The sequence below is a fragment of the Delphinus delphis genome, chromosome 3, assembly GCF_949987515.2.
Source record: "Delphinus delphis chromosome 3, mDelDel1.2, whole genome shotgun sequence".
Classification (NCBI taxonomy): domain Eukaryota; kingdom Metazoa; phylum Chordata; class Mammalia; order Artiodactyla; family Delphinidae; genus Delphinus; species Delphinus delphis.
In genome coordinates this window covers 4,797,335-4,810,685 of record NC_082685.1, presented here as the reverse complement: position 1 = coordinate 4,810,685, position 13,351 = coordinate 4,797,335, and the positions used below count along the sequence as shown (strand labels likewise).

The window sequence follows — 13,351 nt, the reverse complement described above, 5'->3', positions numbered from 1 at the left end:
TAATTTATTTATTTTTGGCTGTGTTGGGTCTTAGTTTCTGTGCGAGGGCTTTCTCTAGTTGCGGTGAGCAGGGGCCACTCTTCATCGCAGTGTGAGAGCTTCTCACTGTCGCGGCCTCTCTTGTTGCAGAGCACAAGCTCCAGACACGCAGGCTCAGTAGTTGTGGCTCACGGGCCTAGTTGCTCTGCGGCATGTGGGATCCTCCCAGACCAGGGCTTGAACCCGTGTCCCCTGAATTAGCAGGCAGATTCTCAACCACTGCGCCACCAGGGAAGCCCCTAGGTGTTTTTTTTGTTTTTGTTTTTTTTAGCGGCACAAACGTTTTGAAGGATTGGATTTCAATAGGACTCTGCTTTTGAAATTCAACAATCCCGTGGTTTGGTTTACCACTGGCTACAGCTTCTCCGGAATCTTTAGCAGGAAATGTGAACACTAACTAGGAATCGATTTCGAACGGGATGAAAATTTTAGGATCGGTTCGCAGTGAATGAAGCTAACCCCACGCCACGTTTTGTAGGGCTTAACAAACAATTTATTCCTTGCTCTGGTGCCCTCTCTCTCTCTCTCTCTCTTTCATTCTCTCTCCCTCCCCCTCTCCCTCTCCTTCCTTCTCACTTCAATCAATGCAAGTTTCCCCGCAACCAAGGCCCAATAACACAGCCCTAGTAACACAGGTGTTCCTAGTAACACAGCCCAGGGAGAAGGCAGGAATTCACTTCCTAGCTGTGTGATGTTGGGGAAGTTCCTTAACCTCTTTGGGCATCGTTTACTCATTTATAAAGTGGAGATAAAAGCTCCTACCCCATATGATTGTTATGAGGGTTAAAGGAGCTGACATGGGGCAAAGCACATGGAAATCTCCTTGTAGTGTTTGAAAACAAATAAATAAAAACAAAAATGGGATGAAATAAAAATGAGTTCAACGGCATTGAATTTAAATTTTAAACGTTAAAATAAACAAAATGAAAGGAATGTTAAAATTGACAAATAATAAAAATACATTTAAAAATCATTTTGAGGGGGGAATTCCCTGGTGGTCCAGTGGTTAGGACTCTGAGCTTCCACTGCAGGGGGCACTGGTTTGATCCCTGGTCAGGGAACTAAGATCCCACAAGCCGCGCAGCACAGCCAAAATAAATAAATAAAAATAAAATAAAATAAAATAAAAATCAGTTGGGAAAACTTTGGAAGGCCAGAGGATGGTGGAGATATACACAAAGTCACCAAGCTAGTCAGGGGCAGAGGAAGGATTCGAACCCAGAGCCATCTGACTTTAAAACCAGGCTTGGGACTTCCCTGGCGGTCCTGTGGTTAAGACTCTGCTCTTCCACAGCAGCGGCCACGGGTTCGATCCCTGGCTGGGAACTAAGATCCTGCATGCTGCGCAGCAAGGCCAAAAAAATTTTTTTAATTAAAAAATAAAACCAGGCTGTTCCTCTGCCCCGTTTTTGACATTCAAGGACTCCTCGGGCTGGGCCCTCTCGGGCCTCAGCTCCCCCTCACATTCTCTGCTCCAGCCAAAAGAACCTCTTCATCATCCCATTATGTCCCTGTATCAGCCAGGCTCTGCCCAGCCTCCAGACCTTTGCTCACACTGGTCCCCATCCCCCTCCCTGTGTGCCTTCACTTGTCTAACTAAATCTTCCCCATCCTTCCATGCTCTGCTCCAGCACCACCTCCTCCAGGTAGCCTCCCTGATTGCCTTGGGCCTTCCGGATGGGAAGGTCCTGTCATGGGAGAAAGACCAAGGGCTCTAAAGTCAGACACGTGTGGGTTTGAATCTCCCTGTTGCCACTTTACTCTGTGACCAGGAGAGGTAAGTTAACCTCTCTGGACCCTGGTTTCTTTGTGCTGTAATTGGGAAGTCTAGCCTGACAGAGGCCAGTGCTCAGGAAGGCTGGCTGCCAGACTCTACATGTGAATGCTCTCTTAGCTTCTGTCACTCTGTGCCCTGGACCAGCCTGCACACTGGCAGGGACTAGCAGGGCCGGGAGGGAGTGGGTAATGAATGAGGACAGAGTGCAGTCTCTGGAAGTTCACAGCCCAAAATATAGCTGCAAGAGAAGCCAGCTAGACCCCACCTCAGGGCCTTTGCACTGGCTGTTCCCTCTGCCTGGAACGCAGTTCCTGCAAATACACACATGGTTTCCTCCTCCTTTCCCTTCTGATCTATACTCTAATATCAGCTTCTTGGTGAGGCCTTTCTGGACAACCTGCTTTAAAACTGCAACCATCTCCCCTGCTCAGGATGCTTTAAATTCCCTTTCTTTGTCTCCCTGGTACAAAATATGCCTTTTCACTTATTTATCTTGTTTAGCATCCATCGCCCCAACACAGCTGTCAGCTCCACAAGGGCAGGGATTTCGGTCTGCCCTGTTCACTGCTGTGTCCTTTGTGCCTAGAACAGCACCCAATACAAATATTTGCTGAATAAATACTCAAAAGCAAGAAATCAGGGTCCCCGAGAAAGTGAGGCCCCAGAAAAGCAAGTGGTCACTGTAGCTGGGAATAGAGATTTTCCGGAAGAAATGTTCTTGGAGACAAATTGCGAGCGATGGGGAGGATCTGATGCACAGTAGTACAGGGAAGAGAATTGCAGGTGGAGTGAACAGCCTGGACAAAGGCATGGTGGCTGAAAAGCTTTAACAGGAAGTAATGTGGAGATCAGGGCAGCAGGGGGCAGTAGAGAGGAAAGGGAGGGGAGGTGGCCAGAGGCTAAAAGGGTAAACTTGAACCTGTGGATGGTGGGCAACCATGAAAGAGTTTTGAACAGGGAGGGGCTTGGTCATACTGCCAAAAGAATCTGATGACAGACAGAGGACAGCAGTCCAGGGGCCCAGTGCATCTTCAGCCAGGTCCTGGGGGACAGGAGCCTGAAGTTGGGGGACATCAGGCATCTCAGTGGCCTCAGACTCACCTCTGTCTTCTTAAATCGTGCCCGCAGGGTCTTCATGGCCAGTGTCAGGTGTTTCTCCTCTCCCCAGGCCACCTACAGAAGGCCAGGGGGTAAGGGACATCAATCCTGGCGGGCAGGAGAGTCGTCCGCCTCCCACTCCTCAAAAGTACCACTTCCTCCTCCCCGCTGGCCATCCCAGCCCCTAGAGCAGGACATGAACCTATCCTATCTTCTAAATGCTGTGTGTCCTTCAGCAGGTCACTTGCCCTGTGTTTTACATCTCTCTTCCATAAAATGCAGGAAATAATCCCCTCTTACCCAACTCGTGGCCAATTTCCTGTGAGGTTCCTAGCATACAGCCTGGCAAACATAGGTGCTCAATAAATGTATTCCACCAGTATTCCCTGTTGCCCAAGCAGATCAGGCTTTTTCTGGTTTCAAGCTTTTATCTGTGCAGTTACTTCTATCTAGGATGCCTTTTTTTTTTTTCCCCCTCTGGTGAACTCCTATTCATCCTTCACAGCCCAGTTCCAAAATCCCATGGTGTTCTGATCAGCTTTGCCTCTTACTAGTAGGCAGAACTCTAACTCCTCAAATTGGGTTCCCCCAGCTCTTCCTCTGCCCCACCCCTGGCTCCAGAGGCTGGAAGTGTCTGGACTGGTTCTGTTTTCTTGAATAGTTAGGGGCTCCTGGGGGCCCAGGCCCAGAGCCGAGGTGTCTTAGCACAGAGGCATGTTTCTTGGAAAGTCAGAAAGAAAATCCTTGCAGCTAAGTCCCCTTACACCAGCCTGGCTCCTGTGTGAGTGAGAGCACGGAGGCAAGTCACCCAAGGTGGGCAGAGGTCCGGGGTGATGGCTGCATGCATGTGTGTGCACGTGTGAGCACAAGGTATGTGTGTGCATGCATGTCTGTCCAGCTTAGCCTGTTTTGTGTTTCGTGCATGTGCAGGTATAGAGGTCAGGCAGGGATCTCAAGGGGGCATTCTGCCAGGTGTCTGGCTAGGAATTCCTTCCTATGTCTGAGTGGGATTTCTGTTAAGACATATCCTTCACCTGTCCTTTTACCTGCTCACCTGCCCATGAATTCTCCAAATCATCTTTCCACCCATCCACTCACCTGTGCATCCATCCTCCCACCCAAGCGCTTCTACATCCACCCACTGCCCACCATCCGCCCAACTTATGTTCTCATGGTTCTCCACGTACCCTTCAACAGTGCTCTATCCACCATCCACCCACCATCCACCTGCCCATCCACCCACCATCCACTGATCCATCCACCCACCATCCACTCACCCATCCAATCACCCACTGGCCACTACCCACCCACCCATCCACCAGCTCATCTTCTCATGGCTCTCCACGCACCCTTCAACCATCCTTCATCCACCACCCACCCACCATCCTATCCACCTGCCCATCCACCCACCCAACCACTCATCCAACCACCTATCTACCTCAACTATCCACCCACCCATCCACCTATGCACCCACCCATACAGCCAACACCCACCTACCATCTACCCACCCAACCATCCTTCATCCACCACCCACTGACCCATCTACTTACCACACATCCATCCAAAACGCACCCACCCATCCATCCACTTGTTCATCCACCCTCCCATCCATCTACTGCCCATCCTTTCATTCACCCCTTCAATTTACCCCATTCAATCAATGTACCCATTCACTCACCACTCACTCCACCCACCCTTTTTCTTTACTCCTGTCTAACGGGCTCAATCACACCCAGAGCAGGGTGTAACTGACACCCAAGAGAGAAGTCCGCAGGTTGCCTGGGCAGGAGGGAATCCGCAGGCTTGGGGGAGGGGGAAGTACCCTCATCTAGGGACCGCTTCCTGGAAGAGGTGATGATATATGAACAGGGCCTGATGGCTGGGCAGGATATTGAGCTGCAGCAGCAGAAAAAGAGGGTACGTACCCTAGACAGCGCAAAGGCTGGGAAGTGGGAGGTGCACGCATGAATGAGTGTGTGTGTGGGTGTCAGCGTGCCTCAGCATAGCTGGGACACACACCAGCCTTTCCTTTCTCCCACATGCCAGGGATCAGGGGCAAGGAGCCTGAGGCCCTAAGGGGAGCCTCCATCCCAGGCCTCCCTTAACTCCTTCCCCTCCTACCTCCTGCAGCTCCAGTGACTCCAGCACCAGGCCACTGTGTCCACTGCCAGCTCTGGTTACCTGCTCCCAGCTGGGCCACCAGCTCGCACCAGCAGCTCCCAGCTCGCAGCTCTGACACCTGATCAGCTCTGAGCGGGCAGCTGCCCCAGGGGGCCGGGGATGAGCAGAGGGAGGAGACAGGCTGGCAGCAGGGCTGTCTGTTGGCCAAGGGGCTCTGGTGGGAAGACACCGATGTTCTTCCCGACCACGGCTGGACGGATTTCAGTTTCTGGAATGAGCCACCCTTTTCCTCTCTTCTCAGCCTTTGTACTTGCGGTCCCTATGCCAGGAGCCCTCTTTCTGTACCTCCTGTCACCCCCAACTGGCTGATTCTCCCCATCTCAATCGTACTCACTGTTCAGATCTTTGCTGCAACATCCCCTCCTCCAGGAAGCCTTCCTGCTTGCCCCCAGGCTGGGTCAGGTGCCTCCTCTGAGCTCCTTCATTGCCCAGTGCCCTCATTACAACCCACTCACACTAAGTCACCATTGCCCGGTCACAGGGTGCTGCCTGTGTTCTCCAGCGTCTCCCCAGTAAACAGTAGGTGCTCGATACGTTTCTTAAATGAGTCCTCAAGGCCTCCAGCCCCGGTGATTGTGAGCAGTTTCTCCAGCCTCTTGGTGAAGTCAGGACCTGTCCTGCTGAGTGATAATCATCCACCTGGATAACGTTCAGATAACTTAAGAGTGGCGTCCGTAACCCTCCCTAGTGAGGCCCCAAATTGCCACCCCCTGAGGCCCCCGCACACATGCACAGGTACCCTGCATTTGTAAATTTAGAAACTTATGAAATGTGCAGGGGAAAAAACCTTGGACTCGAAGCATAAGTCCTGGGTCCCTTCTCTCAGGCCCTGTCCTGTGAGGGATGGGGTGCGGGGAAGGGGCGCATCAGTTTACTCATTTGTAAAAAGGGGAAAGAGGGAACCGATCGCTTGCGCCCCTCATTTTAGAGGTGACTAGAGAACTCTCACGTGGGCAGTCCCCTAGTTTCCAGCCCGGGTCACTGGACAGCCCTATTCTCGCCACCATCCACATCCCCAGCACAGTAGGAAGCTGGCCGCTCTTTGCCAGCAATTAATATGGCGACTGAGGCGTTAGCGCGAGCCGCATGCGCCTTGGGTAGAAGAGGCCGGGTACAGAGGATGAGAAGGCGACGCCTCCTTCTTCCTCGTCCCACCCCGTTTCCGGCGGAAGCGGCCGCAACAAGGGAAACTTTATTGTTCCCGTTGGGGCCTGGAGGATGTCGGTGAATTATGCGGCGGGGCTGTCGCCGTACGCGGACAAGGGCAAGTGCGGTCTCCCCGAGGTGAGCGCGGCCGGGTGTCCCGACGGCCGTCGTCAGGGCCGTGGGCTGGGCGGGGCCGGCTGGCAGCGGGCATTCTGGGAGTATCAGGAGACACTGAAGCTAGACAATGGGAGGGACTTCCCAGTGAGGAGGGGGCGGGAAGTGACGCCCCAGCGCGCCTGGGGACGCGACCACGCCCAGCTCCGGATCGGTCAGGCTGGGACTGAGGCTAGGACCCAGGTCGGGAAGTCCTGAAGTTCTGATGGGGCACCAGGGGCTGTAGTTCCAGGCGGAGGGCACCACCGGGGCAAAGGCGCGGGGGTGGGAATAAACAAACTTGGAGAACAGATTAGACCAGAGAGGTTACCAAAACCAGGCCAAGATGGGCCTCAAGTGCCAAGCTGGGGAGCTGACACCATCCTGAGGGTGATGAGGAAGGGTTTTGAGCTGGGGAGGAACCTGGAGGATGTAAGTCAGAAAGACCCCTCCAGCCACGCTGAGAGGAAGTCCCCACCATACACTGAGACCTTGGCGGGGTAACTTCCTTTTGGGTCTCCTCTCCTCTTCTGTAAACGGGGGAGAAGATTGCCCTCACCCCACAAAGGCTAGTGCGTCCCTTCCGAGTCAGGCATTAGTGAGCTCCCAGGTGGTGTGAAGCCCCACTCCTCTCCTGCCTGGTTTCCATTTTATTCCACAAACATTTATTAAGCACCTACCGTGTGCACCAGACACTTTCTCCGCCCTGGGGCCACATCGGAAGGGGAGAGGCCTCGAAATATGGCGTGGTTTGTTTGTATGGGCTGGGTAATTTCATAGGCTAGTGAGTGGGAGAATTATTCCAACTATTTCGGGGAAGGGGTGGGGATTTCCAGGAATTGGGCCACCGCCCACTTTTTGGCCATTTATGGTTAGTCTTTGAACTGTCCTGGCACCTGTGGATGTTAATACATTTAGTATATGCTGAGGTATTACAATGAGTGTATAATGAGGCTCCAGGTATACTGGAAGTCGAATCTTCCGCCATCTTGGACCTTTGACCAGTTTTTGTTATGTCCTACGGCTGTGTCATTCTTTTTTTTTTTTTTAATAGATTTATTTTATTTATTTATTTATTTTTGGCTGCGTTGGGTCTTCGTTGCTGCGCGCGGGCTTTCTCTAGTTGCGGCGAGCGGGAGCCACTCTTCGTTGTGGTGCGAGGGCTTCTCATTGCGGTGGCTTCCCCTGTTGCAGAGCACGGGCTCTAGGCGTGCGGGCTTCAGTAGTTGTGGCACACGGGTTCAGTAGTTGTGGCTCACCGGCTCTAGAGCGCAGGCTCAGCAGTTGTGGCACGCGGGCTTAGTTGCTCCGCGGCATGTGGGATCTTGCCGGGCCAGGGCTCGAACCCATGTCCCCTGCATTGGCAGGCGGATTCTTAACCACTGCGCCACCAGGGAAGCCCTGTGTCATTCTTTTAAAGGTTGTGCCCTGCCCCCTTCCCTCCTGTTTCGCTCCCTTCCACTCTCTCCCACCCAACAGGTCTTTGACCCCCCTGAGGAGTTGGAGCGGAAGGTATGGGAGCTGGCACAGCTGGTCTGGCAGTCCTCCAACGTGGTGTTCCACACGGGCGCGGGCATCAGCACAGCCTCAGGCATCCCCGACTTCAGGTCCGTGCGCATGGAGGGAAGTCAAGGCAGGGCTTCCCTGTGAGCTCACAGATGTCTGGCCACCGGAACCCCTCCTGCCGCCTTCCCTCCCGCTGAGTCTGGGGTGATCTGTCAGTTCCCTGGGGTGTTGGGGATGGGAAAGACCCTTCCTTTGGAGAATGTCCCTTTATATCACACCCAACATTCCATTCCAACGGCCAGAACTTGGTCACCTGACTACACCTAGTTGCAAGTGATGCTGGGAAATGTAGTCTTTCGTCTAGGCTCACTGCAAGGCTAAGTAGTGGGGTTCTATTATTACCAGAGAAAAAGGGGAGAATTGATATCAAGGACAATTAGCTCCATACTCACTTACAAATATTTTTCTGTCAGACCTCTGGTGGGACAAGTGGCTTAACCACCTGGACCTCAGTTTCCTCACCTTCAAGTGAGGGTGTGAGGCCAGATAATGTCTAACGTTAGGCAGCCTGTGTTAGACAAGAGTTTCATTGATGAAAAGCAGGGGTCTCTAACTGGTGGCCTCCAAGTGGCCCCTGTAGGTGCTGAGTTTGCAAGCCTACCCCGTAGGGCAGGCCTATCACAATTGTGGTCTCTTTCTAAGGCCTCTCAGGCCCACGGAGCAGACTCTTACAGCGGAAGAGCAGATTCCTCATTCCTGGAGGAATGTTAGAATTTTAAGGTGTGAATCTCACCCCCCTTCCATAACCTGCCATGGCTCCCCATTGCCACACAGGAGAGTTCTCAGCACTTCAGGCTGGAAATCAAAGCTGTCCCCAACCTAGCCCTGGATCAGCTCTCCAACCTCAGCCCCTGCAGCCCCTGCAATCCCCAGACCACTCACAGGCTGTTGCCAGCCCCCTGGCCTTTGTTTACCTCTTCTGTCTGAGCTGCCCGGCCCTTTCCTGTCTGTTCAAGAGACAGCTCAGCCTACTCCAGGAAGCATTCCCACAGTTCCACAAAGAGCCCTTACCGCTTCTACTGGGCCAGCCCAGCCTCAGGTTCCTCCCTCTGCCCCAGCCCTACAGAGCTGGAGAGTTTGTGTCCACCTATGTCTCTCCCCACAAGATGGAGGACTCCTTGAGGGTAGGGCCTGGGTCCCCTAGGGCCCCAGCATCACCCAGCGCAGGGCCAGGCTCGGTGCAGCAGCGGTAAGTGTTGGTGGGATTGAATAGTTAATTTCTGCCCTTGTGTACTACGTTCTCCCTCCTTCCTCCCCCACCCCCTCCTTTGACTGTGTCACTTCGTCTGTCCCTGACTCTCTTTCTCTGCCTCCGTTTCTCTGTCTCCTTTTCCGTCCCGTCTTCCTGATCCCTAAGCTCTCTCTGTCTCTCCCGCCTGCCACCTCAGGGGCCCCCATGGCGTCTGGACGATGGAGGAGCAGGGCCTGGCCCCCAAGTTCGACACCACCTTCGAGAACGCGCGGCCCACGAAGACTCACATGGCACTGGTGCAGCTGGAGCGCGTGGGCCTCCTGCGCTTCCTGGTCAGCCAGAACGTGGACGGGCTGCACGTGCGCTCTGGCTTCCCCAGGTGCACCCCGCGTCTAGCCGCGCTCAGCCTTGGGCAGGCTGCCCCTCTCTCCGAGCCTCAGTTTCCTCATCTGGAAAACGGGTGTTGATGGCAGCCCCTCCCTCTCAAGGCCACTGTGGCGATTCAGCCAGGAGAGGTGCTTGGTGCTCAGCTGCCAGTGTCAGTGTCTGCTAGGCGGGCACGTCTGGAGAATCGAGATCCCCTCTTCCTGGTCCTGGGGGGTGGATTCCAGCCCTGAGGCCTCTGGATCCCCTCCACTAAGCCTCTTCCTTCTCCTCCCACAGGGACAAGCTGGCAGAGCTTCACGGAAACATGTTTGTAGAAGAATGTGTCAAGTGTAAGATGTGAGTGCCACGGAGGGTAGGGGCGGGGGCCCAAGGTGTGGATGACCCAGGTCGGGCTCTGCAGAAGGGCCTTGTGAGTTGAACCTGATGTTTCCAGAGACGAGGGTGTGACCCTCCCAGGGTGGGACTTGGGGGCGTATCTTCCTCCCGGGAGGTGTATTCATTTCCTGCAGCTGCTGTTACAAACTGCCACAACCTGAGTAACTTAAAACAACGGAAACTGATAGTCTTATGGGTCTGAAAGCTCGAAGTCCACAATCAAGGTGTTGGCAGGGCCGTGCTCTGCCTGAACCCTGTCGGGGAGGATCCTTCCTGCCTCTTCCGGCTCCTCATGGTTTCCGACCACCCTTGGCTGTAGACTTATCACTCCGACCTCTGAATCTTTTATCAACGTTTCCGTGTCCCTGTGTGTCTGTGTCCCCTCCTCTTTTTTTTTTTTTTTTTTTTTTAATATTCACTTGTGGCTTTAGTTGTGGCACGCGGGATCTTCGTTGTGGCACGCGGGATCTTTTTAGTTGCCACATGCAAGCTCTTAGTTGCAGCATGCGGGATTTAGTTCCCCGACCAGGGATCGAACCCGGGCCCCCTGCATCGGGAGCGCAGAGTCTTACCCACTGGACCACCAGGGAAGTCCCTGTGTCCCCTCTTCTTATAAGGACATCAGTCACGTGGGTTAGGGGCCACCCTACACAAATGTGACCTCATCTGAACCCAGCCAGTACATCTGCAACAGCCCTACTTCCAAATAAGGTCTTATTCCAAAACACTTGGGAGCCGCCACTCAGCCCATAACAGGGTGTGACGGGGCATTCTTCCGGCTCTGGAAAGGCTGAGCCTTCCTGGAACAGGAGGGCTCTGGGCGTGTCTCCCTCTGCTGGGCAAGCAGCCTTATCGGTGTGAGTAACTCAGGCGGTGGCGGGTGCGTGTGGCTCCCCTGTGGGTGGAATCTCTTAAGACCAGAGCACAGATGGGGCCCCAACTGTAAAAACAAATTTTTTTTCTCTCTAAATTTATTTTGAAAAACTTCAATCTGGTGGAAAACTCACAAGAACCATACAGTGAACTCATACTTGACCTAGACCGGGGATCCCCAACTTTTTCCTGTACAGGGCCATATGGTAAATATCTTCAGCTTTGTGGGCCAGACTGTCTCTGTTGTGACTATGAGCTCTGTAGCGTGAAAGCTGCTATAGACAGCACTTAAAGGAATGGGCATGGCCGTGTGCCAATAAAACTTTATTTACAAAAATGGGAAGCAGAGGGCCGGATTTGATCCTCAGGGCTGTGGTTTGCTGACCCTGACCTAGATTCATCAATGTTACCATTTCGCCACAATTTGTTTCTCCTCTTCTCTCTGTGTTTGGATTTGCTCTACTGTTCAAGGGGCAGATTTCCTTATCCTTTGCCCCTTAAACCCTTTAGACATTTATCTCCCACAAGCCACGGTATTCTCTTCCACAGCCGCGGTGCAGTTTCTAAAGTCAGGAAATGTAAAAACCACAGACACGACTATTCTCCCCAATCTGTGTTCCCAGCGCTCCCTCCCATTGTTGCTGTTTTTCCCCTGGTGCTGGGTCCAACCCAGGGCGGCACTCTGCATGCCACTGTCCCATCTCTTCAGTCTCCTTTACCTGGAGCACTTCCCGACCTTTCTCTGTTTTCCGAGCTGTGGACCTTTTGAAGCAGCCAGGCCAGCTGTTTTGTGGGAGGCCCCCTCTGCCCCCGCCGTGCTGGGTTTGCCGGATGTCCCCTCATGCTTAGATTCTGGTCATGTGGCCCCCGCTTTCCTGGGAGAACAGCTGCCTGCAAAAAGCAAGAGCCACCCAGGTGGGGCCGCAGGGTAGGCACCTGGGAGTGGGCAGGAAGCTGACCCCTTCCTCTCCCGACACAGGCAGTACGTCCGGGACACCGTCGTGGGCAGCATGGGCCTGAAGGCCACCGGCCGGCTCTGCACCGTGGCCAAGTCAAGGGGGCTGCGGGCCTGCAGGTAAGCGGCCCTCCCCACACCCGGGACCCCAGGGGAGGCGGCCAGTGTCCCTGCTGACTTCCCCGCTCTCCGTACAGGGGGGAGCTGAGAGACACTATCCTGGACTGGGAAGACTCCCTGCCTGACCGGGACCTCACTCTGGCCGATGAGGCCAGCAGGTCTGACCCCCACCGAGCCCAGGGTGGGGTGGGTAGGGGAGGGGCAGAAACACAGCCAGCTGCAACCCCGGGGACATCAGGAAAGAGGTGGCTCACACCCTCTCTGGGCTTCGCTTCCCCCGTAACAACGGCAGCTCCTGTGTACTGAGCCCTCATACCCCCGGCCCCGGCCAGAGGCCTCACACACCATCCTTACCACAGCCCAGGGTGGGTGCTGCTCGGGGCCCATTTTACAGACGAGGAAACCGAGGCTGGAGCAAGCTGACACCTCCGTCCACACTGCCCAGCCAGGAAGTGACTGAGCCAGGTCTGGAACCCAGGGGTCCAAGTGGGGACATCAGCAGCTCCACTTCTGCCGACCGGGTGGGGTGGCTCCGGCAGAAGGGAAGCGGCGGGCAGGATTCAGGGCAGCTTGGAAGCTGGGGCAAGCCGGCCCCCAGGCAGAGATGGGCGCTGTGTGAGCTGGCCTCCCAGGGCTGGCCCCGGCGTGTCAGCAGAGCAGTGAAGCCATGGCATTTGAGCAAGGGTGGGGTGGTGTGTGTGTTGGAGACGTCCCGCCCCCAGCCTCGTGAGGCAGGAGGAGGGCTACAGAGACCCTTGCCGAGGGGCTCAGGCTAATCCCGCCTCCTGGCCCCAGGAACGCGGACCTGTCCATCACGCTGGGCACCTCCCTGCAAATCCGGCCCAGCGGGAACCTGCCCCTCGCCACCAAACGCCACGGAGGCCGGCTGGTCATCGTCAACCTTCAGCCCACCAAGCACGTACGTGCTGGAGCCCACCCCTGACCCCTGACCCCCCAGGCCCCCCCAAGCCTTCTCCCTCCGCCTGACTGGTCCCCGCCCCCCACAGGACCGTCACGCAGACCTGCGTATCCACGGCTATGTAGATGAAGTCATGACCCGTCTCATGAAGCATCTGGGCCTGGAGATCCCGGCCTGGGACGGCCCCCGCGTGCTGGAGAGGGCGCTGCCACCCCTGCCCCGCCCACCCACCCCCAAGCTGGAGCCCAAGGAGGAGGCCCCTGCCCAGCTCCACAGCCCAGCGCCCGCCAGCCCCAAGCAGGAGCCCGCAGCTGAGCCCGGCGCCCAGCATGACGGCTCCGGGCCCGCCAGCCCCAAAAGGGAGCGGCTGGACAGTCCTGCTCCCCACAGGCCCCCCAAAAGAGTGAAGACCGAGGTGGTTCCCAGCTGACCAGGGGGCCTGGGGAGGGCGGGGCTGTTTGTAGAAACCATGGATTCTTTTTTTTTTTTTCTTACTGGTCTCACTTTGTTACTCCTCTCTGTCCTTGTGGGAAGACCTCAGGGCGCTGAGAGCTGGGCTCCAGGCCCTG

At 55.1% G+C, this 13,351-nt stretch overlaps 2 protein-coding genes across 13 annotated transcripts in view; one reads left to right on the top strand and one right to left on the bottom strand.

Moving 5' to 3' along the window:
* The window catches only part of ANKRD24 (ankyrin repeat domain 24), a 27,075-nt gene extending 19,898 nt beyond the window's left edge, over positions 1 to 7,177 (bottom strand). Inside the window, exons 1-3 of one of the 4 annotated variants that reach the window (XM_060007453.1) lie at positions 7,076 to 7,177; positions 5,431 to 5,735; positions 2,918 to 2,989 (exon numbers count right to left, since the gene is read on the bottom strand). In XM_060007453.1, coding sequence (XP_059863436.1) covers positions 2,918 to 2,953 — 36 coding nt within the window. In that variant the 5' untranslated portion in view covers positions 2,954 to 2,989; positions 5,431 to 5,735; positions 7,076 to 7,177. Of the gene's footprint in view, positions 1 to 2,917; positions 2,990 to 5,430; positions 5,736 to 6,045; positions 6,131 to 7,075 lie in introns of those variants that run through there. The other 3 variants (XM_060007456.1, XM_060007454.1, XM_060007455.1) reach the window with 3 other exon arrangements.
* Positions 6,288 to 13,351, top strand: SIRT6 (sirtuin 6). 9 transcript variants are annotated; one of them, XM_060007469.2, is made up of 9 exons: positions 6,288 to 6,380; positions 7,875 to 8,002; positions 9,350 to 9,532; positions 9,817 to 9,876; positions 11,768 to 11,863; positions 11,941 to 12,021; positions 12,258 to 12,328; positions 12,659 to 12,782; positions 12,871 to 13,037. In XM_060007469.2, exons 1-9 carry the CDS (start codon positions 6,315 to 6,317, stop codon positions 12,905 to 12,907), a joined length of 846 nt encoding a protein of 281 aa, XP_059863452.1. In that variant the 5' UTR covers positions 6,288 to 6,314; the 3' UTR covers positions 12,908 to 13,037. The 9 variants fall into 9 exon arrangements, with proteins under 9 accessions (XP_059863452.1, XP_059863451.1, XP_059863447.1 ...); XM_060007468.2 differs by having other exon boundaries at positions 12,156 to 12,328; XM_060007464.2 differs by lacking the exon at positions 12,258 to 12,328 and having other exon boundaries at positions 12,871 to 13,351.

Coding starts and splice junctions, on each gene's coding strand:
- SIRT6 (XM_060007462.2), top strand. CDS start 8,714: ATGGCTCCCCATTGCCACACAGGAGAGTTCTCAGCACTTCAGGCTGGA. Junction 9,151..9,349: donor CCAGGCTCGGTGCAGCAGCG/GTAAGTGTTGGT, acceptor CTGCCACCTCAG/GGGCCCCCATGGCGTCTGGA. Junction 9,877..11,767: donor GAATGTGTCAAGTGTAAGAT/GTGAGTGCCACG, acceptor CTCCCGACACAG/GCAGTACGTCCGGGACACCG.